Source organism: Lichenostomus cassidix, chromosome 2 (assembly GCF_008360975.1).
Source record: "Lichenostomus cassidix isolate B80296 chromosome 2, HeHo_3.0, whole genome shotgun sequence".
Taxonomy (NCBI): domain Eukaryota; kingdom Metazoa; phylum Chordata; class Aves; order Passeriformes; family Meliphagidae; genus Lichenostomus; species Lichenostomus cassidix.
The window spans coordinates 82,912,164-82,939,902 of record NC_139482.1 but is presented as its reverse complement, the minus strand read 5'-3'; the positions used below and the strand labels follow the sequence as shown (position 1 = coordinate 82,939,902).

The following is a 27,739-nucleotide window of genomic DNA, read 5'->3' as shown; positions in this document are numbered from 1 at the left end:
GCAGTTATCTGGAGTGTGCACATCTATTGCTATCATCACTATCTCTTATGAGCTTTCTCCAGCACTTGCCTAAATTTTTATTATTGTTTTAACGCATTCATAAGTCCAGTCAACCCATGGAAAAGATTTTCATATTTTCTATTGATTTCAGGTTTTCTGAATTTTTCTTTTGAGAGGGAATGCTTATTCTCTGGGCAGTTTTACCATGTCCTCTCTAACTGACTCAATGTCTGCCTTCTTTTCCCTCAGCTATCTCTTTTCTGTGCCAAATGATCCAGGACTTCTAGTTTCTGCTTTAGGAATTCCTCTTCTCTGTACTCTTTCTAATTCTGTTTTACCCTTTCAATGTCATAACAGCCCACAGTTTTAGAGAAGTGGGTGTGCCCTGGGTTTAATGACTTGTCATGATTCTGCTTTGCTTGTAGCAGTTCCTTGATTCTTAATACTGTATTTCTTTTTGAGGCACTGTCTTTTTTTTTTTTTTTTTTTCTCCCCTCCCTCTTTCCTCCAAGATGATACTTCAAGACTCTAGACTCAGTGGTGCACACAGGCAGGGTTGTTCTTCTAGCACATTGGCTTGAGTTTGTGGAGGTTAAATCAGAGTTGCCCTTTTGGCTACCCATTTGCCTGTGATTATGAGATTGTTCTGCATGAAGCTCCAGCTCTGACTGGACACATCCTACTGCTGGCAAACTCAGTGTCACCTCCCTGCTCATCACATTTCATAGACCTTTAGGATATGTTGAAAGGAGTGACCACCATGGTCTTTCTGATGACTCCTTGTATGGGTAAAAAGCTCCATGTTTTCCTACCTTTAACTGTTATCCTTTGGCTGGATGTTAAGGGGGGAACCACTCCTGCAAGCTACAGCAGCTTGGGTCCTTTTAAGAGCTCCTGGGGATAATGTCCACATGTCTCGTTCATACAGCATTATAAACTTTGGGTAGATTTGAGTCATAACTTCTGTAAAAGCTGTACTGACTTGCTCATGCCATCTCATTGATTATTCATGTGTGTTATCTAGTTTTAGCTAGTTCTTTCAGAAAAGTCACTTCCTAATTTTTAAGTTCCCTAGATTTACCTTTAACACGTTTCTAGAAGTTCATGTAACTTAGCATCTTTCACGCTATGTCCAGATTCCTTTAGATACGACAGGGTATGTACAGCAATTAAAAGCTTGGTAGTTTGATATTTTCCTTTAGAAATCTTGACTGAATTCTTTCTATTGTGCAATTTATAACAATCTTTTCATGCTGCTCCTAAAATGTGTGAGCAGTTATATGGTATACATAATGCCTGGTTGGCTCATTTGTTTTGACTTTTTTAGTGAACAAACATAATATCTCTTCAGGAACTAAAACCAAAACAGTCCTTACCCTTTCTTTCTGTCAAGAATCCTTAAAGATGTTTGCAGTTAAGGTGAGTTTTGGTGTGAGAGGTGGGGGAAAGACTTGATTTCCTGTATTTTACAGCAGAGCTGGTATCTGATGCCATTCTAGTCTGCTCTTTGGGTTAAGTCTTGTGCCCCAAGTTCACTCTGGGCATTTGTTTGAAGGTAACCATAAACATGAAATTAATCTTCACTATCCTGACTTCTGGGGCTCCCGCCTTAGGTTATAGGGCATGCCTGTTACAGCATCAGTACATCCCGTGTTTCATTTCTGAACTTGTGTCCCTCCTCTGCGTTGCCTGGTCTCAAATGACTGGGACACCAAGTTAACATCTTCGAGTACACTTGGCAGAACAAAGTCAGAGGAATGTACTTCTAGGTTAGAAAACTTCAGTCTCCAAGTTCTGCAGCAAAAAAAGATGGATATGAAATTTCCACACCTCAGTAAGAAGTCAGGCAGGCCCCCTTCTAGCAAAGGAAAAAGACTTGGGAAGCCCTCAGGTAACTTTTGCAATGTTTCTAGCACATAATTAAATGCTGCTTTCTTGTCCAGTCTGAGAACTTGTTTATGAAACCTAATATTGCCCTGTGAAACTCAACACTTTGCTTCTTAATACTACAGCTTCAGTGATGCTCAATGAGGTGGATAGGGTGCTTTGTATATCAGCTGTTTCAGGCGTCATGAAGGCTAAATACAGCACTTCCTTAGCTGGCACTTGGAAGTTTCACCCATTCCTTGGGAGGGGGAAGAAATGTCAGTGTCAAGGCTCAACCCTGTAGCAGATGCATCCTTCAGAAAAATAGATGAAACAGCTGAGTCATTCGTTCATTCTTTTTCTTCCACGCTGCCGGCCAATCCCAATACCCTTGTATTTCACACAGGAGGGAGAAGGCAGACAATACTGTCTTTTATTATTCATACCCTGCAGCTCACTATCTTCTTCACAAAATATGGGTGGCGTCTGTCTGTCTCCACTTCATGGGAAAGATTAACAACAATTAAGGTCAGCAATTAAGGTTGTGAAAACCTTTGAATAACTGCAACATCTGTTCTTATACTAGAATAAATAAAATAAAGCTGGAGCTGTAATTGCCAACAGAGTACTTGCTCATATCTGTTTTGTAATTGTGGGCTTGTGAAATTCGTGTTGTTAACTGGTCCCTTTCTGGCCAGCAACACTGGCCAGCAGTTGGTGTGAACTTGCACAGTTTAGCCAAGAGCCACACGCTGAAATTGAGGGTGCAGGATGAGCAGTGGGAATTGTAAAGTGTAAAGTGTGGGGCACTGTGGCGGTGGGGATCAGGTGCTTCCTGAGATGGCTGTGGGATGTCGTCAGCCCCTCACCCTTGACAGAGCAGCCGATCCCCTGAACTCCCCAGTCCATTTCAACATCAACTAAAACTTTCCTAAACTGCTCTTGACTCTGACTGGTTTTACTTTGAGACAGAACAGGGTTGTTGAAGGGCAGGTTACCATTTCTCAGCTGACTGTTGTTTTTTTCCATAAGCTTGAATTTGATGGCAAGAGGGCACCTGAGTGTCCTGAGATGGACATTTCTAGAATTAGTTATTTCCAGTGCTACCTCAATGCCTTACTTGTATCAGGAAAAAAAAATTACAAATTTAAGAAAGAGAATGTCCTGAACTTCAGTTAAGACTGTTCACTCAGGTAAGGCTGTTTTGGTATAAAAGAATGTTCCTTGAATGGAACATGGAATGTCTGATGAGTGGAACAGAACATCCCATTTGGAAGGTACCTACAATGATCATTCAGTCCAACTGTCTGACCACTTCAGGGCTGACCAAAGGTCAAAGCATGTTGGTTAAGGGTGTTGTCCAAGTGCCTCTTAAATACTGACAGGCTTGGGACACTGACCAGCTCTGTAGGAAGCCAGTTCCAGTGCTTGACTACCCTCTTGGTAAAGGAAGTGTTTGTGTATCTAGTTTGAACCTCCCCTGACTCAGCTGTGAGCCATTCCCACACATCCTGTCACTGGATATCAGGGAGAGGGTTTCTGGTAATGAATGACACATTTACCTAATTTCGTCTGAATTTACCGGGTGATTTCTTAAGTTGTCTCTGGAGCAAATGGTCAGCAGTGTTATACTTTCCATCCAGAGAATGAAAACTTCAGTGCTGCTCAAGTGCCAGGAGCTGGAGCTTAGTCCCTCTTGGCACATGTCGCCTCCACAGAAGGAACTGTTTGTGTTCTGACTTGGTGCAAAAGTAGAGATATTCTGTGCTTTCTAGTTGTCTTTTTTGGTGTGTTTAAAAGTGGATCTCATTAGGCATTTAAACCTTGAAAGGTTTAACCTGCCTAAGACAGAGATATGTATTAAGACTTGGGGATCTATCATCAAAGTCTGGTAGAAAACCAACCACGTCTTTCTGTCCCTTAGACTATGGGAGCAATTCAGATGCTTGTTTTCTGGTGTGCTCAATATTTCTCCCTCCTCATGCACTGGTAGTGATTTTTTCTAATCCTGCATTTCTTTAGTTGAGCTGCAAGATATTTTCTGACAGAGTGCTGCTACTTACTGTCATGGGAAGAATGATACCTGTGTCATTCCTGCTCCTTCTAGTGTCACTGATACTGACAGGAGTGCTGCATTAGGCAATGCATTGTTGCATTTCTGCAGGAGCAGAGTATGAGGGTGTGCCTGTAGCTTGAGAGACAGCACTAGGCAGTTCTGCTGCTGGGAGCTTCTCTGGAACAGTGGCTATCATTGCCTGCCACAGAGAGAAGAGCACTTCTCTATGGAGCAGCCTTCTCAAACCTGACTCTTTAAAGGCATCCAGTTTCAATGAACTTCTTCTTCTGACTTGTGTTTCAGAGAGAAACTTTTTGGTGTTGTATAATGAGGAGGTTGTCAGTTAAATGGGAGAGTCCTCATGAATATTTTGCTGCTCATTTTAGGCTGTTGACTTACGTGAGTTATTGGACTGGAAAAGATGTGTGGGCAAAGACGTTGAAGGAAATAAATGTGATAGTTTCCAAGCCACAGTGTAATAGTCTAAGACCAATAATGCCATCAAGAGAGGATATCAGGCACTGGTGGCAAATTCTGTGGTACTGCTGTCCATTTGAAGGAGATGGGGAATATTACAAGCTAGTGATTGCTGACATCTGTAAGCATCAGAGCATTAGGTGAAGGGAATATTCTCCCTGTTCCAATGACAGAAAGTAGCTTGAAAGCCTGTGGGAGGTATTTGTGTAAAACAGGCAGTTGTGTGAAGCCATCTCTTCATGCAGAGCTGGGTTTTAATAAAATAGAACCACTAATTAGCAAGGCTGAAATGAAAATCAAGACTTTTCTGATGCATCTGTCAGATTGATTGTATTAGTGATGAGTGAATGCTTTTATAGATCAAAATACAAAGTATTTTTAATTGTTAAAAACATTTTTAATTGTTATTTCATCAATTAACAGCAGCAATTAGAAATTCAAATTTCTGATATTCACAGAGGCTTTTGCAAGAGAGCTCATCTGCTCCTTTGATAAATGTTTTGTTTTATTACACTGCAGTGTATTTTGAGAGGGGGAGAACTTGGTGGAAGAGCAAAGTGTGAACAAAATCTCTGCCTCAAACAGCAAAAGAAATTCAGGGAAGAGAACTGAGATTTTTTATTTTTTATTTCTCATGAGATTGACTGAGTTCTGCCATGTCATCTTGCATTCTCTGCTGCTGTTAAAGAATCTTTTCATCTGTTTATAGAGTTCATATGCACATGCAAGCATAGCTGTGTAATATACGTATATAATGTATGTGTTATACACACTGAATGAAATTGAACCGTAAAAGTTGCTGGGAGGAGCGAAAGCTTTGTCAGGGTTGAGTTCTGCAGTACAGAGACCAAAAGTCTGGGGATAGTGCATGACTGGTCTGGCATAATTGTCAGTCTTGTCCAGAGGTTCTGAGAGTTTGAAGTTTAGGTGCTGTACCCTGGGGAGTGTTTCCTTTGGCTGGTTTTGTGTCTCCAGATCATGGATGGCTATCTCTGAACCAGTTTTCTAAATTCCTGTTGTTGTCAATGGAAAGAACGAGGTGCTCCAGTGGTGTGCTTCATTGAATTGTGTAGGTTGTAAGTGGCTTCTTGAGCTCATCTCACCCAAGCCCCAGCTCCTCTGACATCCAGATAGCTGCTGTGGAATGAGATGGACTGCACATAAGGACAGCCTGTTTCTCCTCCCTGACTGATGTGGCAGTGCAGGTGTACATTTCTCCTGTACACGTAGCACCACCACCACCTAGGCTATGTGACTGTCTCCATGTCCTGTGATAGTGTTGCGGTCAGCCTGGATGTTGATTTGCTTCTGTGGGCAATGTACTCCAGGCCTATAAAATGATGCTGGGTGTGGGAATACTTACGTGCTGCCTTCTCACTCCTTCCCACTGCTGCCAGTACCAGTTGGACAGCCTTGGAGGTGTGAGAATGCAGATGGGACCTGTGTGAGGTTCCAGGCTTTAGCATACAGTGGTGTTGTGGGTTAAAGTACATTGGTACGCAGGGAAGGCACTTTGGCTACATCTGGAACCTACGTCCTTGGAGAACAAATGTTCCCCTTCGGCAGCTCCACAGTCTGAAGGTTAACTAGGGATGTTCCTTGTTTGACGTGTCTCTAGTTAACCTTCAGTGCTGGGGATATTCAACATTTCATACGTCTGTGAAACAGCCTCATAAGGCCTGAAACAACAGATTTCCTGTATGGAACCCTGAAAATACAGGGAAGTAGCTCTTAATGTAGGTGGCTTGGCAAAATATTCTAGTCAAGTTATTTGGCCTGCTACCCAGCCTTCGATATGTAATCTTTCGGTACTGCCAAAATACCATTCTAATTAAGTTGACATAGTCTAGAAGCCTGGGTGGTATTACTTCAGTTTTCTCCCTTGTGCTTTCCAACACTGTGTTTTGAAAGGGTTGGTGGAAGCTGTGACACTTGCAACCTCACCATAGTCTTCATTAAACTGGGATATTGGTCACCTTGTGACCTTCAGAATCAAAGGAAGGAATATTCTCTTTCTTCCTCTCTGCAGGTACAAGTTAATAGCAATAAATAAGCGTTCACTAATGCACATGAAACATGTGATCAGTTGGCCAGATTTCAGCTTTTCGTTGAACATTAGCCCTTCTACAAAATATTAACCTATTCTGTAGGTTTATTTTCTGTTTTGTTTACACTTACTTAAAAAAGCTATGCCCTGTTTGTCCCAGGGTGGTATTATATTTGCAAGTAGGTCAGCATACTCGCTTTTGAGATGTCAGCTTGAAACTGTTTTTCAAGGGCTAAAAAACATACGAGGGTAAGAAAGACTTTTGCATTGCCGATATCCTTTATTTATTTATTTACTTATTCATGGAAATTCTTAGCCTGCATTCAAGAATAGCGCACCAGTAACATTTTCGTTGTGTTCTGAAAGTCGGCACTGATTGCCTGCTGCTAGCCGTAAGCCACCCGTGGATTTGAAGCTTGTGTGTTGCATAATGCCAGCAAATGCATTTGAGATTACAAAATGGTCCCTTTGCTCTAAGAAGAGATTGCTGTGATTTGTTAGTGAGGCAGCGTTCAAGTACACATGGGGTATCTGTGACATCGGTATCTGAAAACCACAAGCAGTGTTTTTGCAGTTGAGCATGCTCTGGCACTGCTGGTGCTTCTTTGCATGGGAGTGAATGAGTGCGATCTCCAAACTGGGTACAGTTTTTTATGTTCCAGTCAATCAAGGATGTATATGTTCCTTTAATTGCTCTGTGTTACCCCTTGTGCTTCGTGCACTCCTTTATCACAGCCCTCCTGTGTAGATGGGATTTTCTGTTCATCTCAAGAGCAGCACAGTATTTGTTGGAGTTGCCTCCTTGCGCTCTTTGCAACCAGAAGCACAGTTGGTCATTGCCTGCTTGCCTGGGGTTGATGTAGTCCAGGGCTCTCCTGGCTGTGTTATCACTTACAAGCCATTCTGTGGTAACCCTTACCCTGCTGTGCATGAGAGGTAAAACGGGTTTGCTTGTTTATTTTCACTACTTGCTACTGTTACTATGGTGTCTTTGTCAGAATTGTTTCAATAGTTGAATTCTTTGAATAAAGCATGTTTGGGAATAGTTGCAACAAAAATATTTGGTGGGTGAATTAATGTACTGTTGATGCTGGGAAATACATCTCTGCTCACAGAAGGTGATTTTTTTTTTTTTCAGATGCTAAGCAGAAAGTCTTTCTTTTGGGTGTTCTAACCATACAAACAAGGTATACTGAGAGTAAGCAGCTCACTTAAGTGTACCTCTTGTGGTATCTCAAAAAGATACCATCTTAGTGAGCAGCTTACAGTTTGAATTGAAATGTCTAAACTTGCCTTCTAGCTTCAGCCATTTATATGGGATGAGACAATGTAAATAAACCAGTGATTATTCGTGCACATAAATCATAGATAACTGTAAAAGACTCTGTCAATTGATTTTCTTCAAAAACATGAACCTTGATGTCTAAATAAAAGCTTCTGATAATCCTAGTTAATAACTCTGCCAAAAAAATTTTGTACCAAGAGAACAGCAAGTGATACATGTACACCTACTGTGTTAACTATCAGTATTAAACCCTTTAAACTTTTCATTAAAGTAAAAACCTTAATATCTGATGTAATTGGTCCATGAAAACAAAGTTTTAAATCTAGGAAAAGTATTTTAGCCCACCTGAAAACCCTAGAGAGCAGAAGAGACCCTAAGGAGGGATGTGAACAGCATTGATAGATATCTGACTGTAGCTTTCTGTGCACAAGTGTGAGTGTTGGTTTTGAAGTTAGCCTTGTGGTCAGCCCTCTGTAGCCAGTATGGTGTAACAAAAACTAGCAAGTTCATTGAGAGGCTATGGAGCCCCCTGCATAAAGATCCAAGTAAAGTAAAGTAGGCTGTGAATAATTGTAATGATTGATAAACAGATCATTTGGAAAATTGTGCTTAAAATGCTTGCAAAACTGATCAGTAGGTCATGTGATAGGAGATTGCCTTTTGTTCTTTGTTTCTCTTATTTTTTATATATCTGTCTTTTGCATCAGCCAGGAGGGGAAGAAAGGCTTCTGCATGCTTTGGATGATTCTCTTCCAAAATGAAGGAGTCTTGTAGAAAAATAAGGGAACAGAAGCTGGGAACAGGGCATCTTGCTGCAGACTGCTACTCTATGCATTTAAAAGTCTCTCTGACAAACCTTTGTATATATATTTCTACTATTTTCTCTCCTAACTTTTGTGAGAAGGCTGTAGAAGTAACAGCTGAAGAGTGCATGCTACCATCTTGTCACCTTAGTAAAGGCAGTTGATTCTGATAGATATTTCCAGTGGATGTTTATGGATAGCCATATAGATTAGGCTGTGGTTTGAAGCAGAATCTGTAATGATCTGACTTTCTTAAAAAAAAAAAAAGCACTGTACAGAGGCTGATGAACTTGCTCTAATTGTTTAGAAAAATGCCATGTGTGTAATTTAGTCTCTGGGTTGGGGGATCTAGAGCCCTCAGCTTTCAAATCCCACTGCTGAGCAGGGAGAAGGACCGTTCAGACCAGTTGCAGGTTGGAAGCATAAAGGCTCGTTAGTGTGTTGAATGCAAAAAGCAATGTTTTGGTTAAGTATGCAACAGAAACAGACTTCAATTGAGTTGGTACCGCAAGTAAGTGCCTTTGAGAAAAACTTTATATTTTATTTGGAGATGTATCCAAATGTTTAACGTCTGTGAGATGCCTGGAAAGCAGTAATTCTCACGGATGTGCAGTAGGAAAGGTTTGCCAGCTCCTAATGGCAGTAAACAAAGAAAATGAAAGTTCACAGGTTGCCTTGGCCAGTGTAATAGTTTGCTGCTGCTGGACAGGGGTGATCTTGTTCCCTTCCCCTCTTGCTCATGGTCTCCTGCCGTTCACATTGTGCCAGCTGAGCTGCCTGTCAGATCTAAGTTCATTGCATTTGCTTCCTTAGCAGAGCACTAACCCAGCAAAACAAATGCATTAATTAACACAAGCTGAACTCATTAAGGACCATACATGACACAAAAGGGGGAGAAGGAGGGAGTGCCACAAAGCTGCTGGGAGGAAGTGGAGGAAGAAAGCAGAGCAAGGGCTGATGAAGAGAGTGGGATGTCTGTCCTGTTCTTGGCAGTAACAAGTTATTAAATCATCTTGACTGTTGTGTAACTTCACTCTAAATCTTCAGGTTGGATAATAAAAGCTTAAAATAACACAAGGAAATAATTATTTAGATGGCTTCCCAAAATTATAAAAATTTGGATTCTGTTTTATGAGAAATGTGACTAGATTGGGGTGGGGAGGGGAGGCAAGACAGTGACAACAGAGAGAACAGAGAGTATTTTTTCAGCTCTCTGGAGGCAAAGGTTGTAGTGAGGAACTCTATAGACAAACTTAAGATTCTGCTAGTTATGACGTTGTCAGATGGAGTTCACCTTGGGCTGCCTCACTGTGCATGTCATGTTCCCAGTCATGTATCCAAGGTCCTCCCCTACCTCTGCATATGGCTTGCTGATGGGTTTGTCTGCTCTATACAACACAGATTTTATTTCAGTTTCTGTCTAATTAACATTTCATGTAGACTTGGGTACAAGTCTCCGGTTGCCAAAGTTCCTGCTTCAAAGATACAGATCTATTAGGAGAGAGAAGATGATTTTCAGTGATCAAGGAAGACAGTGAAACTGCAGAGTTTTGTAAATATTTCCAAAGTTCATTATAGGTTTGCGGTTTGTTTTTTGGTTTTTTGATTTTGTTTGGGAGTTTTTGGTTTGGATTTTGTTGGTTGGTTGGTTGGTTTTTTGTTGGTGGTGTTGGGTTAAATACTGGGTTTTTTCCCAGGACTTTGGTGTCAGTGAAGCTATTCTGTCAGGACGTGAACATGAATTCACAGGCTATGAGTCTTGAGCCTGTTCAAAATTTTAGGCAGATTCAGGAAACCAAAAAATGCTGAACTGCGTATATTTTATTTAATTTTATTTGGCAAGGCTGGAAGTGGGATGGCATCAGCTCTTCTGTGCTTCTTCTGAAGTATGTATCTGTTTTGGCTTTCAAAAGCCTGAATTGCCGTTGCCAAGATTCTTCACTTTCTGGCAAAAGTACAATGGCAAATGGCTTCCTTTACAAGGTGTAATATTTAGACTAACAGCTTTGCAATTAAGAATGGCAAAAGAGAATTATATTCCCTTTTTTTATAAGACCAGATTTTTTAGTATGGTTTCGTGGGAGTGTTTGGACGTAACTGAAGTGCTTTTGATTGATGATTTATATTTTGAACAGTGCTTTTCATTTTAGTGAGCAACACTCACTTGAGATTTTAGCTAGAACAATGCTTTGTTTTCAAAGATGTTCAAAGTATTCCTCTAGTTAGGCAGTTGCTCTCTATCGTAGACTTGCAAATGCCTTTTGGGTACGTATGTGTAACAAAATGGGTGTGAAGATACCAACTTGTGCAAGGGAAATGAGGAGAAGCTGGGAGGGCTGCAGGTATTCTTAAATATTACCTGCTGCTAATCTCAGTAGGCCATCAGGGTGTAGACGATCATGTCATTAAGTCTTCTGTGGCTGGACAGTAATTCTGTTCTGGAGTGTTTGGGGAGGTGTTTTGGAGGGAAAAAAAAAACTTGTTTGAAGGGAAACTGGCCAAATATTTTTTGGCATGGCCAGACTGGAGACTTTGGGTGTGAGAAGGGATGTTAAGAGCTGGGGAGAGAAGCAAGCATGTGTTTGAACTGAGTAAATTGAGAAAGTGGTCGGTGAAACATTTGAGGTGATGAATCCAGTCTTGCTGACCAAGTGATCCCTTGGGGAGGGTGAAGGGCATTCTCAGTGTTGCAAACTGACTCTCTCCACCTGAAGCTATCACCAAAAGAGGGGAAGATGCTTCATAAATCCTTATGTGTACTGATTGGTGAAGCTATGATGAAATCGGATGGCAAACTTGGATGCTGACACAAGGGCGTTTTAGTCTCCTGGGTCCAGCAAGCTAAGGAATCTGATGGCACTTTCTTTTCAACCCTCATAGTCATTCAGGCTTTGTTTTTGTGAGAAGTTGTGTGGGTCTTGCCTGCAAAAGCACATCTGGGTCCCGCAGTTTCAGTGCAGCTGGGGACATTGCTAGCTGTCATGTCTTTCAACTACAGAAAAATCACTGGCAGGCCTCATGCTGCTTGTATCCAACTTTATTTCCATTGTAACTATGGCAATAGGAGTAGACTGGTAAGGAAGTGTCAGGGTCTGGGTACTCATGCCTGTGTTGCAGAGGATTGCTCCCTGTATCCATATAACTGCTTCATCTTGTAAACTTGTTTCAGTAATAGAGATACATCGATAGATATCTATGTCCGTGTCTGCAGAAGAAAACCGAACACTTTCCTAGATGATGTGAAGTAATGGGGAGTCTGGAGCTAGGACAACAACCAGTTGAAGTCTTGGAGATTGCTCCTGTGTGAACCAAAAAGAGAGGGTCTTTTTCGCGCTGGGTCTTCAAGATGTTAAATTTTAAGTCCAGTAGACTTAACTCAGACAGTCCTGAAGCTAACTTAAGGGAGAATATTGTATTGATTCAGTTTTAAGACTGAATTTCTTAGGAAAATCCAGGTTTGGTCTGCTAGACTTCATTCTGTATTGTGGGGAGAAATGGAATAGTGGTACTTAGTGTATGAGAGAATAAAAGATGCATAAAGGAGAAGGAAAGATTTTTAACTTGTATGTAAAACCTGAGATTTTAGATAAGGTCTTCAGGTCAAAATTAAGTCTATGTTGAAGCTTTTTCCCCCTTCCCTCTTTCATGATAGTTCAGTTATAGAATGCAGAACATTATAGAAGAATAATGATGAAATACTTAAAAGGGTGTAGCATTCAACAAATTTGTTAAGTTACTTTTCGTAAAAGAGCATAAATCCAGTTCTCAAGAGCTCTGGAGCTTGTCTTGCAACTCTGCCAGGTTAAAATCCCTTTTTTTTCCCTCCTCCTCCTCCTGTTCCTAACTAATCTGCAAGCAATTGCTTTTGAAAAATTATTTTTCTCTTGAATTTAAAGACTTTGACAGATGGCACATGTGGAACCTGGAAAACTTCCTGAATTGGCAGAGTGACCATACCCCTGCCATTTTCCTACCACAGTATCTGTAGGTGCGTAGGCTGTGTCTGCGTCCAGAGTGCTGGGCGAGATACCATTTCCTCTGCTGGGAATGTGCAGGGAACAAGCGATAAATCAGAAAAACATACCTGGTGATGGGCTTAATTTGCAGTTAATAGACAACTTAATCTGCTGGTTGGCTGAGTAATTTGATTGTGAATTAAACAACCCGTTCAAAACAGCGACAATCTCCAGGGTGTATACCTGCAGTGCTTTCCATGCAAGAATAATACCAATCTTCTAGATGGTGTAAGTTCATTTAACACTTTTGAGAGATTGAGACATCAAAGCTATGCCTCACAACAGTCCCTTCTTTATTCTAGAGAATGTCATACCAAAAATTAGACTCATGACCTTTGAAACTTGGTTTATCGCGACTGTCCTTCTTTCAGGGCCTCTGTCCAAGGCAGAGATCTGGAGCCAATAAAAGCACATGAAATTGCTGGGTTCTGAATGTGCACAGGCCGTCTCGCTCGATGTTGCATGACAGTTGTTCTCACCACTGAATGTCCTGAATTTTGTAACAGTGATCGACTGCATAGCTTGTTTTCTATTTACAATCCTTTGGAATTTCCCTCCCCCATCTAAGGCATTTTAGAAAAAGGGCAGTAACTTGGCACTTTAATACCTCTTTGCGATTTGTGCTGTGCAAATTGTGTGCAAAGAACATGCATTTCAGTATGCAGCTATAGTCTCAGAAGAGATTAAAGACAACACGGCACAGGAAAAATTGGTTTGTTTTTTCTTTTTAAGTCCTCATGTTTATCTGCTGAACACGTGAATTGGTGCAGAGTTCTGTTCCTATGAAATTTATTACTTGTTGATTTGGTACAAAGGACCTTAGGTCTTAAAGGTGAGCAAAGGCTTTTTGTATTTCTAGGGTAGGACTAGTTTGATAAACTGTTTTTAGACAAAAGAGATGAGATCTTAAATCAGTGTTAATGTGGGATTGACTAGGAATGATATCATCTAGATATTATTGCTTTCCTCTGTTTCTGCAGTGTTAACAAATGAATACTCAAGAATGTAGCAGCAAAGCAAATGGTTCTTGATAAATTATGTAGCCTTGACTCCAGCTATTGTTTGAGGTAATTTATGATCTTCCATTGGTGTAATGGGGCTGTGGCATAAACTGCAGCATGCCCTAGAGTAGACAAATTGGTCTGGTATTGTTTAGGAACATATTTAATGTATCTTGCCATAAGTGAATTGGAGTCTTTTGCTGTAGACCACTAGTTTATATGTTTAAAGACTAGCAATAATGCAAGTTGAGAAACGTGCCTACAGAGTTAAATGTTTGATGTGGCCTTCCCACCACCTTGAATCCTGTAAGGTTTTGGGTTTAATTTTTTTTTTCCATAGTATTTACTTACCTAGAATAAACAACTTGATTTCTGCGTATTTAGTTAAATAGATTTTCAGGTTTGCTGTTGCCAAAAGCAGTTTCCTCCAGAGGTAATTGGCTGTATGAATTGACCATGGAAAACTGTAGAAGCCCAGTTACTACTTACTGGAAAGAAGTTCCCAGGAGTTTGCCAGCCTTACTGATAGAGGAGGAGGTTACCATACCTCAGCAGAACTTATCCTGGAACTATGTAAAATAAAGCTTCCTTGATGAGTGCATGGTTTGTGGACCATAGGCTGCGAGTCCTCTGGGAACAGTTTTTTCAAGATGTTTTTTACCCTTGGCCCTGACTTAACTGTCCCATAAATCTTGCTGGCAGCTTTGGTGACAGTTCATGCTTACCAGAGAGCAGTGGGTAGCCTGTTTAAAACTCGGGCTTTTGTTTTGAATGTGTAATTGATAATTAACAGTCAACAAGACAGGAGCTTGCTTATGGTAGAAGTAAAAGTTCTGGCTGTGTTCAGTCACCCTTTTTTCATCTACTTGGAGGTGGCATTGCCTGTCTTACACTGAAGGGATGTCTCCACCACTGGTTGGAAGAAATGCTGGACCAGCAATCAGTGCTTTATATATTTATTCATTTACTTTGGTTTATTTTTTTGTTTCCTTTGTTACAAGGCAGCAGTTATAATAACTTTCTTGACATTGTCTTGCGTTCTTATTTTTAGTTCTTTAGCCATATGTACCTCTAAATGTCTGCAGATTTCTTTTCAAGCTCTGATCACAAAGTGATGCTTTAAAGAAACACGATTCACCTTGCAAAGTTGCTGCTAATAATCACTCAGAAGAGCAAGTGCAAGACTTGAATGAATTTGTGTGTGACACTCTGTTTGATACATTGTGGGAGAATAAAACCACAAGAGAAAAGGCAGGCAGGAAAGGGTAAAGGTTAGAAGTTGTGTAACCAGGCATTGAAAGCTAATGCTGCATAATGATCTTGGTGATCTTATGGGTCTTTTCCAACTTAAATGATTCTGTGATAAGTGACTGTCATCTTAATCTTAATTAACTCAGATTTCAGTGTTTTCTTTCCACAACTGAAAACAACCTCAGCTGGTGAGAGCCAGTTTTCAAATGGCTAGGGTTTTACTGTGAAGAGAAGCTTTCATTTTTGCCTGAACACTGGAAATAAATGAGGAACCACACGGCCTGAGAATAGTTATGTTGTCTTATAAATGAAATATCAAACTGAACTTGTTTTCTAGGCTACAGGCAGCGAATGTGCACATTTTCTACTTCAAGTTGATGCAAATCCTCATCACCTCATCTTGATCTTCTTGGTCTTCCTCCTCCAACTGTTTTCAATAATAAGTTGATGAAATGTCTTCAGTATGGTTTCTGACAGTTTGTTTGTACTCTGCAGGTCCTGGGAAGCAGTAGATGTAATTTGAAGAAAATTTGAAGGAACAAATGGCTTTAGCTGGCTGCCCAGACTCCTTTTTGCATCTTCCTTATCGGATAGTAAGTTGTGAAACTACATGTTCCTGTCAGTTTGTAGCATCATATTGCTGTATGCTGGTGATTGATTGTGCATTCAGACTTTTCATCAAACTGCTAATAGCTGTCTGGCAATTCTCTGGGTTTTGCTAACATTTGGAAACAGAGCCTCTGTTACCATCCTGTATTCTAGATGTGCTGCTAAAAAAAATTGGGTCATTAATATATACAGATTAAGATTTGGTATTTGTCTTTAAAATAGCCATTTCCTATTTGGGAGAAGGCACTTGTTTCCAAAGAAAAGGTGACAAGCTATAATACCAGTGAAATGCCTTGCACCAAAATATATCAGTGCTTGCTGAATGCTATATTTGTTGGAACAAAGGCTGAGATTTTTACACTTGGTTAGATCCTATGCTTTTTGAGTCATTGTGCTGTATCTAAGCAGCCAATATGGCATATTACAAAGAGTATATTTTAAAAAACCCTCAGCTAAATTCAAAGGTACTTGGCAAAAATGCATGTAAAAGTTCTTTTTTCTCAGGGCAGTTTTAGTTGGCATAATGCTTGCTTTGTATTTTTTATGAAACTTCAAATTGCTAGTTTGGATATGATCTTTTCTTTGCACTTTTTATCTTCTATTTTCATAATATGATTACCACCCTGAGGATACAGTTATGATTTTGGACCTTGCAGATACACAAATAATTAAACAGTGTCATGTGACATTAAAACCTTTTCCCTTTGTCCCAAGAGAAACATTGCTAGTAGTGATTACTACAGTCATGCTACTCATTTGGAAGAAAAGCAAAAAACCAAACAAAAATAACAGCAAATTTTCCAAAACATCTCTTTAGGATTTTTACATGTTTTGTAATATGTCAACTTACAATTTTTTTCCCCCTAACAGGAAACCTCAAATTAGTTAAAAGTCTAATGTTAGTATGCGCTGAGTTGTCAGCTGAATGTACCTGAATGCTTTTCCCGATAACAGGAAAAACATAGCAGTTCTTTTATAGCTTCTTTTGCAGCTATAAAAATAGACTGGACTTTGAGAAATTGGATGTCCTGAAAATCTGTTACTATACTTGGATCTATGATTTTAAAAGAATATGTGAATAGATGTGCCTGGACTTCATAATTTTGATGCACTGTGAAATTATGCTTCCAATTCATTTAGAGCATCATCTGAGTCATGATGCAAAGCTGAGGGGAAGGAGAGCTATGTAAGAGAATCCTGACATTCTAGGCAGTCATTTTTGAGCTGCAAGTTCTTTAACTGAGTGTCAATCTTTCCTGTGAAAATAGTGACTTTCGCAGTTCATAGGAAGTAAGAGTGTGAATTTTCAGTGGTACTTCCCTTGCTCTGACCAACCTTGGAGATAATCTGCTTTAGTCTGGGGCAGTCAGCCGACTGGAAGTGTCAGAGCAACATGGGGTGACTTAAGATGGTGGGAAAGTGACTCAGTTATTTTTGGTCAAAGCTTACTGTGTATTAACTATCCTAAGTGCTTATAACCAGTTTGAAGACTAGCTGTGGAAGCCCATTCACAACTACTGTGCCTTCTGTCAGAACTGAAGTTTGCATTAAAAAAACCCTGAACATCTGTTTTTCCACCCCTACTAAATCTGACTTAGGAGCTTTCATCAACTTGTCTTTCAGATTTGGCTGCAGTGAAAGCATTTTGTTGGTAAAGGGCTGAAAGAAGGTTAAACTAAATATGCTCTAGATTAGAGTGTAAAGAAGTATTCTATTTTTTCAGCACATTTTCTTACTTAATGTGAATGAAAGGCTATGAAGGACGCTGCTCCAGAGATCCCAGGGATGGGACCTTAATGCTATAAATTCAGTAGTAGAATAAATTGACACATTGGAGTTTGGTATTATATTCAAGGCAAGAAGAATGAGAAGCTGGAGTAGTGAGTATGCACTACAGAATATCCTGTAGGATGTCTTGCTGCCAATCCACCTTTTCTCCATTTTTTATGTTTTTGGAGAGATGGGCAAGGTATAGATCTCTCACTTTCTTGCTGGGCTCTTTGTTTGCAAGGTTTGCTGCTTTCAGAAGCTTTCAGGTCTTGTTTAAGAGCCTTTTTCTTTTTCTTTTAACTTTCTCAGGAGTTAGCACATGAACCAGTCACACTGAGTGCATTCTCCTAGAAACAATCTCTAGCTCTGTTAAAAAAAAAAAAATCAATACTATCTTTCAGTGGCTTTCAGGAGTCCTTTCCAAATTCTTGAACTCTTCAATAAAAATCCGGCAGTGAGAATTGGCAGTGTTTGTCTTCTGTTCCTGGAAATTCAGAACATAGTCCCAGAATTTCTCAGAAAAAATGGGATGATTTACTGTGTTTCCGTTCTTTTGCAATCTGTAGTCACAACAGTTTTTATATGCAGTGACTTGAACTCCTGGGGAATATTTAGTTCTTTAACCCTTTGCATTTATTGTACAAGTGTCAGTGACATAAATAACAAAAAGACAGGGTTTTTCCCTCAGTTTATGAAGCTAAAACTTTGAGCATGAGGGAATGTTCTGTTCATCTTCCACTTTCTGCCTTCTGTTTGTTTTCTCATGACCAAGATGCAGGTATGACTTCAGTAATAATTAATATAGTTTGGTTTTAGTGAGCTGAATTCTTATATGAGAAAGGACTTGTAACTTAGTATAAAATGGACTTCAAGCACTTGGCCATAAAGTAGAGAGAAAATGGAAATTGCTTTCTCTCATGTGTACAGAGCTGTGGATTTCAGGATTGCTAATAATCCTCTTGATCAGATAAGAGTGCAGAATATTGCACATCATACTTGAGAAGCTTTGTGCACTTCAAGAGTAGGAATTAAGTACCTAAGAGAATTAATCAGAGGCTAGCTACTGTAATGAAAGCCTCTTTCAATGATGTCAGGTTTGTGGATGTGAAGGTGATGTGCTGCCAATACTACATTTACAATAGTGACATTCCTCTGCCTTTAGCTGGAGCACCAGTTAGGCAGAGGTTCCCCAGGTTTTAGTATGGCAGCTTTGATCCTTATTTTCAATTAAATGATATAGTAAGTTATATATGACTTTGGAGATCATCTGATCCAAGTCCATAGCATATTGAGGTTATACTTGTTTTCCTAGAGTGCTTCATCTTGGTGAGTGTGGTTTTTTAGGAAATTCGTCTTTTTTTTTTTTTTTTTTTCTAGGGGTGACTTGCTTAGGTTGGGCAGTTTGAGAAGAGAGGGTTTCTGTCTTAGTGAAAGGGGAGAAAAAGACCATTTTGTTTTGATTAAATCTCTAATTTAATTAGAGAATTACCTTGATGGATGCAATAATCCTCACCCTTGTGACATCCCATGCCTTCTTGTATGACTCAATCTTATCTCTGCCACTTTGGAATTGAAAAATTTGAAACACTATTATTTAGTGTCAATATAGGTATACATGCTGCTGTCCGTGTTTGTGTGCACAAAATGTCTTTTGTCCTGAAAAAACCTGCATGAAAAACATTCAAGTGCAGAATTTGTCTCCAAGTGGGCTTGGAAAGGGCTGTTGAAACCCATGTTTTGGCCCTCATTGTCTGCCTGACACTGTTTGAAAATCTTCATTAGCCTGGCTGTTAACAATTTTTTATTGATTCTTTGGAGATGTTTCTTGCCAGCTGTGGTAAGAAAGATGGCAGGCCAAAATGGTTCTGGTCACTCCCCTCCTCAGCTGGGCATGGGGGAGAAAATATAATAAAAGGCTTATGGGATGAGATAAAAGCAGGGAGAAATCACTCACTGGGTACCATGAGAGGCAAAACACACTCGATTGGGGAAATTAATTTAATTTACTACCAATCAAATCAGAGTTGGATAATGAGAAATAAAGCTAAATCTTAAAAGCAACTTCCCTCCACCCTGTCCTTCCCAGGTTCAACTTCACTCCGGATTTGTTCTCCCTCCTCCCCTGCAGTGATGCAGGGGGATGGGGAATGGGGATTGCAGTCAGTTCATCACACGTTGTCTCTGACAATCCTTCCTCCTCAGGGAGAGGGCTCCTCACACTCTTCCCTTTCTCCAGCACGGGGCCCTTCCCAGGGGGACAGATCTCCATGAACTTCTCCAGTGTGGGTCCTTCCCACGTGAGCATAGCTCCTTTCCATGGGGGTGCAGTGCTTTGGGAACAGGCTGCTGTGCGTTGCTAGGGTCACAAGGCAGAAACAGGGCAGGAAAACCTGCTCCAGTGTGAGCTCTTCTCTCTGTGGCTGCACGGGCCCTGCCAGGAGCCTGCTCCAGCATGGGCTTCCCGCAGTCTCACAGCCTCCTTTGTGCATCCACCTGCTCTGGCACAGGGCCCTGGATGGGCTGCAGGTGGATCTCTGCTCCCCTGTGGATCTCCAGGGGCTGCAGGGGCACAGCAGCCTCACCATGGGCTGCACCAGGGGCTGCAGGGGAATCTCAGCTCCGGTGCCTGGAGCACCTCCTGCCCCTCCTCCTTCACTGACCCTGCCTTCTGCAGACCTGTTTTTCTCACATATTCCCACTCTTCTCTCCATCTGCTGTTTGTCGTTGTGGTTGAGGAATGGTACTCCCCGATTTGGTTCTCCCACCTAGCCCTCTCCAAGAGACTCTCCAAACCACACTATCTGCTGGATCATCCCTGGATTGTCCCCTCCCAGCACCACTCCTTTTGGTGGCCAGAGAGGAGAACTGGAGGCACAAAAGGCAAAGATAAGAACAGCTTAAGATAAGAACAATTTACTGGAAACAGCCATGAGATAAGGAAAGGAGCAATAACAGCCACAATATTGACAATAAAAGTATTTCTTAGAGAGTGATTTCAATTGCAGAATGCTCACTGAATGTGACCAGTGCCAGATGTGCTTATCAGGAAGGAATCTCTTCTCCTCAGAATCCCCCTTTTTCTACCTCTGGCACTGAAGTGAGGTGGTATAGAACAACCTGCCTAGCCTAGCCATGCCGCTGTCCAGCTAATTCAAAAATTAACCATCTTGCTCAGAACCAGGGCACAATTAAAAAGGGGGGTTTTCTCTTACAGAAGCCACCCCTGTCCTCTCCTCCCAATACCAAAGCCCTTCTCACACAAACCCAATACATGATTTTCAAGATTCAAAATAAACGGTGGCTTAATTTACTTCTATTAGGCTTACATGTACAAGGATTCTGATTGCATAAAATTAGTCCCAGAATTTGGGGTTTTCATGCTAAGAGGACAATACAGAAGGATGAGAGTGCATGAGCAGGCTTTCAAAGTGCTTGGGCATAACTGAGTGAAAAAACACCAGATGCATTATTGCATTGCATCATTCTTCTACATATTGCATAAAGAAAAGCTGAAATGTTGCTACTGCCAATGCAGAAAATCATCAGATTTGTGAAATATGGTGTCAGTCAACAGATCTCTTATTGACGATACTCTTGTTTTAACAGTTTACATGTATGTGGCATAGAGGGTTGATGGACTGGAGCAGACATAAAGTACAAAGCAGCACGAACATTAGTGAATGTTTTTACAAGACATGTTGCCTCCAATATGAAGTTATGAAATCTGTCTCCCTGAGTGCAGGCTGCAAATGTTTTTTACTGATAGAGTTGATGCTGCTTGTTAGTTTTCATTGAAGACCAACTGAAGCTAGATTTCTAGCCTTTATTTTTCTTGGAAAGAAAACTCTTCAAAAAATTGTCCCCAAACCAGTTGTTTTCATTAACATTGAAATGAAAGTGTGGTGCTTACCTCTTAAAGAAGCCATTAGAAGTGTACTTGCCACCACTGTGGTGTATCATCAGAGTATTTTATATGAAGCAAAATAACATTAAAGAAATTTGTATCTTGCACTGTGCTTGTATACAATTGATTATGGTTTCCTGTCTTACAAGAAATACTCGCCAATTTTTTTTTTTTTTGCTGTACCAGTTTACCTTTCTACATTTCCAATTCAAAGTGTGCACCTTACTGTTTGCACTTCTGCTTTTGCATGCTAATTTACAGAAGTTGTTTGGCAAAACATGAAGTCATTTTTTGAAGGTGAATGCAGGTGAGAAATTTCAAGTGGCTCAGTCCAGATTTGTCAATTATATGAACTTTTTCAATCCATTGAAAAAAGAAGATGCAAAGCACTCTACTGGTCAATCATACCATTTGCTACTTGCATTAGTACTAACACTGGTCAGGAAACAGCATAGATGTTGCAAATCAAGTGAGGAAATTAAGTTTAGTTTTGCACCTTCCTGTTAATGATTTCATTCTTAAAAACTAGACTGAACCTGTCATTAAATGCAAGCAGTCTCTTGATTTAGCACTAGTTTTCATACATGTTTAAGCCTACAGTTTGCTACTTTTATACTTGAGAGGAAATTGAGGGGGGATCTTAGGAATATATATATATATAAATATCCAGAACATTGCAGAGAGAGTGGAGCCAGGCTCTTTTCCCTGCTGACAAGTGGCAGTGGACACAATCTGAAACACAGGAGTTTCCCTTCAAGTGTTGGACAACACTCTCTTACTGTGAGGGTGACTGAGCACTGGGAGAGGTTGCCCAGGAGCGGTGGTGAATCTCCATCCTTGGAGATAGCCCAAAGCCATCCAGGCATGGTCTCAGGCACCTCGCTGTCAGTGGCCCTGCCTGAGCAGGGAATTGGACAAGGTGGCATCCAGAGGTCTCTTCCAGCCCCAGTGATTTAGTGATACTGTGAAAATCAAAAGCAGTAGGTTTCTTGAGGTTCTGACTTTGAGATGACACTTTGAGACTGAAAAAATACTCATGTTGATAAGAACAGACTAGTTTCTGGTGTTCTCTCACAAAACTTCATGAGAACATTCTGAAGCAATGGTGACAATCAGTTTAGCAGACTACAGCACCAAACAAAATCCCGTGTATTTTTTTATGGGCTGGATCTTTTCCAAATGAGTAAATATTTAACAAGCTGTTTACCAACTGGTTATTTTGGAGAATTAGCAGTTTGAGTCTTCTTGTGTTAGTAACAGCTCTAATTTAACAGAAGAGAGTTGATATACCAGTCCTAAGACAGCTTCACACTTCAAATGCCTGCATAAATATAAGAGGATACAAACCTGAAATACAAAGGAATGAAAGCTTTTTTTTTTTTTTAATTGCCTTTGTCATAGCCAACTGGAATTACGTTAGTGATAGTTTGGGTGGAAGGGGTGCTTTTAAGGAACCTTCCTCCTACAGCTGTTTTGTGCTCTACATATGAGTAAATAGTAACCAGTGGTGAAGTTTATTTTGTTTTTTTAAGAGGGAGATAATATTGTTGTGTATTTGGAGCTGTCACTTTTCAAGAAAGCACTGTGGTTTGGATAATTCTTAGTGTTGTTGTCCATGCCAGTTGGCTCAGAGAGGTCTTTTCTATCCTTGGAAAAGACCAATGATATAATGTTGCCTTATATTTAAGTATTTCCAAGAAATATATCTAGATACAGACCTTGTGTAAAGTTGTGCCCAGGACATTCTCTTGCCTTACATAGTCTAAAGAGAATCTGTTTGATCAAAGAAAGGACAATATTTCATAAGCACTTACTTATGTGATTTTTTTTTTTTAAGTTAAAAAGGAGGGAGGAAAAAACTCCTCCAAATTACCACCCCAGATCTTGTGATTCTACATGAAGATGTTTGTGTGATCAACTCTTGAAAGAATTTTCCTGTTTCTAAAAAGAAATTGTGGGTGCAGTTTCCAAACTTTATTGTTTATGTGATGCCTCATGGCAGAAATCTTTCTGTTTCTACACTTGCAGACTTTCTTTTCTAAATGCAGCAGTTGAGTCCTGAGCTGAAGCTGCTGATTCAAAGAAGAATGGAGAGCCTGAACTCACCATTGCCTTGGTGTGGTGAAGGTGCCATTTACTTTGTAAAGCTAGGGATAAATACATCTGGTCCACCTAGCACTAGCTATGACTGAAAACAGTCTTTACCTGCTCCTTTTGCATCCCCTAAGAATTTTTCTTTCAGTTCCTAATACAATGTAATCTGAAATAGTCTTTAAAAAAAGTTATACTAAGGTTCCCACAAAACCCTGCTGCTTTTTGAGGTGTATCTTTCATTCCTAGTGTTACAGGTACGTTCCTCTTGGAGAGGTGGGATGGAAAGTGCTACATAGAGCAAGGACTCATTCTTGTATGGTTGACTTTGCTTTTCCAGGATGGAATTTTACTAAATTGATCAGCTTTCAGGAATCTTTCATGAATAAAGGGCCAGATTATTGGTATTAATGGCCTTTTATGCTAGATAGTATTGATATTTTAATCCGAGGCATTAAGATACAGTGTTTTTATTTCTGGTTTTGAAAGAACAGTGAGCAATCAAAGGTAGAACACAAATGCCCAGCAAAGCTCTCAGGCTGCACTGCTATTTTAAGATAGTTTTGGCCTGCATACTGGTACCACCAGTGTGCATATTTGAAATTCTAGCCTCTACAATGAAAAGACAAGCCCTCGGAAACAGCCAGTGGTTTTGGAGCATGCTGGTCCTTTGCAAGCTGAATGTTAAACAATGACTTAAGACTCTACTACACACTGTCTGTAGCTCTTGATGTCTTACACACTGGCTTCATTTTTTGACATAATTTTGGCAAGTGGGGGAACCTGGCAATCCTTCATGCTAGAGGCCTTAGCTCTAATAAAGTGCTTTAGTTATTAGCGCAAGTAAATAGTTGTCCATTTGTGCTTCATTAATGCATATTAGTCATACAGTAAATACTGTCATGCTGGCAAGTTCCCCAGAATAGTGAATACTTCTGCACAGTTCAGGAGGGGGCTTCTGACAAAGTGGTGTTGGCACCTTTCTTGGAGAAGTTCTTGAAGCTATTAGTGTAGGAGAGTGGCAGGCTGTTATTTCAGCTCATATGAGTTTTGTAGAATTGATACTTCACTGGAGGCAAAGAGGTATTTTTGATGAATTTTATGCTGTTGCAATAGGTTCTTCTCAAGTTTGCGGTTGACTTTTCTACAGCCTTCAGCTATATTGAGGCAGGTTGCTTTGGCTGTGGGGAGTAAGAATGAGGTGCCTGCTCTCCTAATGAAAATTGATGTTCCAAAAATCCCATGATTGCCCAATATTGTAAAATTTTGACTATATATTTAAAAAAAACTAGTATGTGCAGCTAGATGAAGAAATCAGAAGGCAGCACGAAGATCCATGATCTAAGTGTTTTGGTTTCTTGAGAGATAAGACCCTTAGTCTTGCAAACTAAAATTGCAACCTGAAATGTCAAGTATGACTTGTTCTTTGAAACAGCCAGCATAGATTTACCAGTTGCTTTTTTTTGTCCTTTGACGTCCTGGCAGTGGCTCCCAGGAGGAATTGTTCCATACTCTTGCCAACTTATCAGGGCTGACCAGGTTCTGGTTCTTCATATTGTCATCCTCACCTGTTCTGAAGAGGCATGTGCTTTCTGCCTCTGCACTCACCAGGATCATCCTCTGATCAGTGACTTACTCTTCTGAAGATAAGAGGGAATAGCCTTCCAGTGGTAATTGGCTAGCTTCCTTAGCACCTTCTAACACATCCTATCTGCTCCTAGTTAACTTGTTTGATCCATAACTTTCCTTTGCTAGGCAGTTCTAGACTAATGGTTCAGTCCTCCAGATGCTGACACTGTGCTCAAAGAGGTGGGAGACATGAGGATGAACTTTACTAGAAAAAAATGAGGCAAAAAAATCACTGGTCTTTTTTGTCCTTAGCTGCTGGATTCTGTGCACAACTGAGAGCTAACTAGACTAATATTAGCCGTCCTTTAGTCCTTCCTTGCCTATATAACAATTCCTTGTATTTTCTTGGCATCCTTTGCTTGTTCCAGCTCTCTTGCATGTGCACAATCTCCATATTCTTTCTATGTCACCTCTTCCTGCTTCAGCCTTCTTTGCTCAGCCATTTGAGCTGAGGCGAGAGTTGCCTGTCCATTCAGCTGGCTTTCTGCCATTCCCCTGTGACTTTCTGCATGTCACAATGGACCATTTTTGAGGTTTAAGGAGGCTGCAAGATCAGATTGTTGCCCTGGGTACCTTGGTTCTTCAGAGAAGTCTGCCGTGGGAACCCTGCCCGCAGATCCTTGAACAGGCCAAAAATCTGCTTTCCCACAGCCCAGGACTGTAATTCTGCTGGTAGTCTTGCTCTCTTTGCTTACTCATTACTGTCATCTCTGCATCATCTCCACTGCCATCAACCTCTTCCTCCCCAGCTGGTTCTTCTTTGTCCACTAGTTGGCTTTGCCAGCTTGTTGGTCAAGCAGGAAAATGGTTCCCCAGTTGGCTCACTGAAGGTGATGTGAAGTTATCTTCAACCCACTCCAGAAACATTAGTAGTGTCCAGTGCTGGCTGCAGCTGGAATGGCACTGTTTGCTTGTGAGTGGGTCAGAAATGTGATTTAGCTGATTTGTGTCCTGTTTTTCCCTATCCCATTCACCTGGCTGCAAAAATGGATTCATTTGGTTTGAGCAAGACAGATATTCTGAACATCATTCTTCTTAAAGATGGTGGGTGCCTCTTTTGGGAGGAAGTATTGAGGTGGAAAATGAAAGACTTGGCAGTGTGGCAGAAGCAAAGGAGAGCCTAGGGGTGCTAGCCAGTAGTTCAGGTGTTTCCTGTCCCAGCACTGTCCTTTGTGGCTTCCCAGCTAGGCTGTTGGTACTCAGTCTCCTGTCATGGCACTATCCTGCCTTCTCTGATGTTTACTCTCTCACAAGGCTACATCCAAGTGCCTGTCTCCTGTGCTGCCTTCTCTGAGACCTACTACCAGCCATATCTCTGCAGGACTGTCCTTGGGGCGCTGTAGGGAAACTCCCCCTTGCTGAGTGATTTATGAGCTTCCACCCTCAGATCTGACTCATGCTGCTATCCTTTGGTCATGACTGCCTCTGGCTCCAAGGCATTTGGTGGGGAGGCACTAGGAGAGTCCTGGCCAGATATTCCCCTTTCCTCTTCAATGTGGGCCTGTTGTAGAAGAGATGCTATCCGTGTGCCTGGAGAGCAAGGATTCAGTTCAGGTTGGGCAGCAAGGGCTGGCAAAACCCTTCAAATGCATGAGCTCTTCTCTGGATTGTGAAGAGTTCATGCCTAGCCTGGCAAGGCTAACATCTCCCTTTCCTGCCTGTGGGTTTTCTATCTCTTCCATCTCTCTGGCAGAGCCCTGACTTCCTGGATTTCCTTGAGTGGTTATGTTCAGGCTGATGGAGAGTAGTGCCTGGGGGAGCTTGGGAGATGTTCTGTCTCTCATGGAAGGAGATCACGGGCTCTTTCTGGAAGATGTCTTGGCAATGATGATGTCAGGAGACAGTTACCTGTGTTTGTGGCTAGTCCACTTCCATGGGCTTTCTTTCCTAATCACCCTCTGTGGGCTCTGGGTCTCCTGCCACCTGGTTGAGTGAAGGCCTTTTATCCTGAATAATCCTGTGTGCTTCTACGCTGTTCCCCCTCTGCCTATCCTTCTTCTTAAAGCTCTTTCTTGGGCTCGTTCATCTTGGCCACACCACCATGACCTCTTGTCATGAGCTCTTGCAAAGATTTCTGCAGAAGGTAACTCCAGGATCATATGTAACATACATACATAAATAACCCATTTAATAAAGTAACTTAACGTGTTTACTCATCCACACATGCGCACTCAAGTTAGGTGATTTTTTTTTTTTCCTTTTCAAATTCAGGACAGACTCAAGGAATTTTTCAACCCAAATATATATGCCAGTATTCAAGGTAGTCACCTTAAGTGTTTTGTAGCTGGAAGCATTTGTAGAGGCTGTTTTCTAAGGTGAATATGAATTAAGGGCCTGTTTCTCTACTTCTGACTATGTAGAAGTTATAAGGCAGTGTGTTGCAAATTTGATGGAAAAAATCCCTTCCTATGTGTTTGCTGGTGAAATTTTTGCATGAGATACATTCTTCTTTTGCCATGATGTGAGCAAAAGGGCTAACTGAAGTGTGCTAAAGATGTTCTGAAAAAGGCATCTCTTGCAATCTTGTTTTTTCTGGAGTCCTTTATGTCCTCAGAATTATGACAAGCTGTTGGCTGTTAAACATGAACTGCCTGTATAGTTAAGTCACAAACCATAACAGGATGAGAGCAAGTTGGAAAAATAGTTTTTTGACAGTGTGTCTTTTAGAGTATGACTTGCCCTGAAGATTAAAATAAACCTAAACCCACAAGACCAGAAACTTCTCATCCATCAGCTGTCCCAGAAGCATCTTTTGAAACAGGGATATTGACACAATAACATGTGTTGTTATGATGTAAGATTGCACACATGATGTCAGTATTATGGTGTGCTAATGAGCTTCTAGTTAATCTGTCACAGTTAATTTTCTTCTTTTAGCTAAATAAGTAGCCTTCTGTTTGTCTGTACCCAGAAGGTGGCCCATTCCTCTCACCC

The 27,739-nt window shown here is 40.8% G+C and overlaps 1 protein-coding gene across 4 annotated transcripts in view; it reads left to right on the top strand.

Annotated features, from left to right (window-relative positions):
- GRB10 (growth factor receptor bound protein 10) overlaps window positions 1-27,739 on the top strand; it is a 142,400-nt gene that overhangs the window by 20,220 nt on the left and 94,441 nt on the right. For 3 of the 4 annotated variants that reach the window (XM_085052215.1, XM_085052213.1, XM_085052218.1), the window contains one exon: window positions 15,298-15,395. In XM_085052215.1, the coding sequence (XP_084908341.1) occupies window positions 15,345-15,395 (51 nt within the window). In that variant the 5' untranslated portion in view covers window positions 15,298-15,344. Of the gene's footprint in view, window positions 1-6,616; window positions 6,696-15,297; window positions 15,396-27,739 lie in introns of those variants that run through there. The other variant, XM_085052216.1, reaches the window with a different exon arrangement.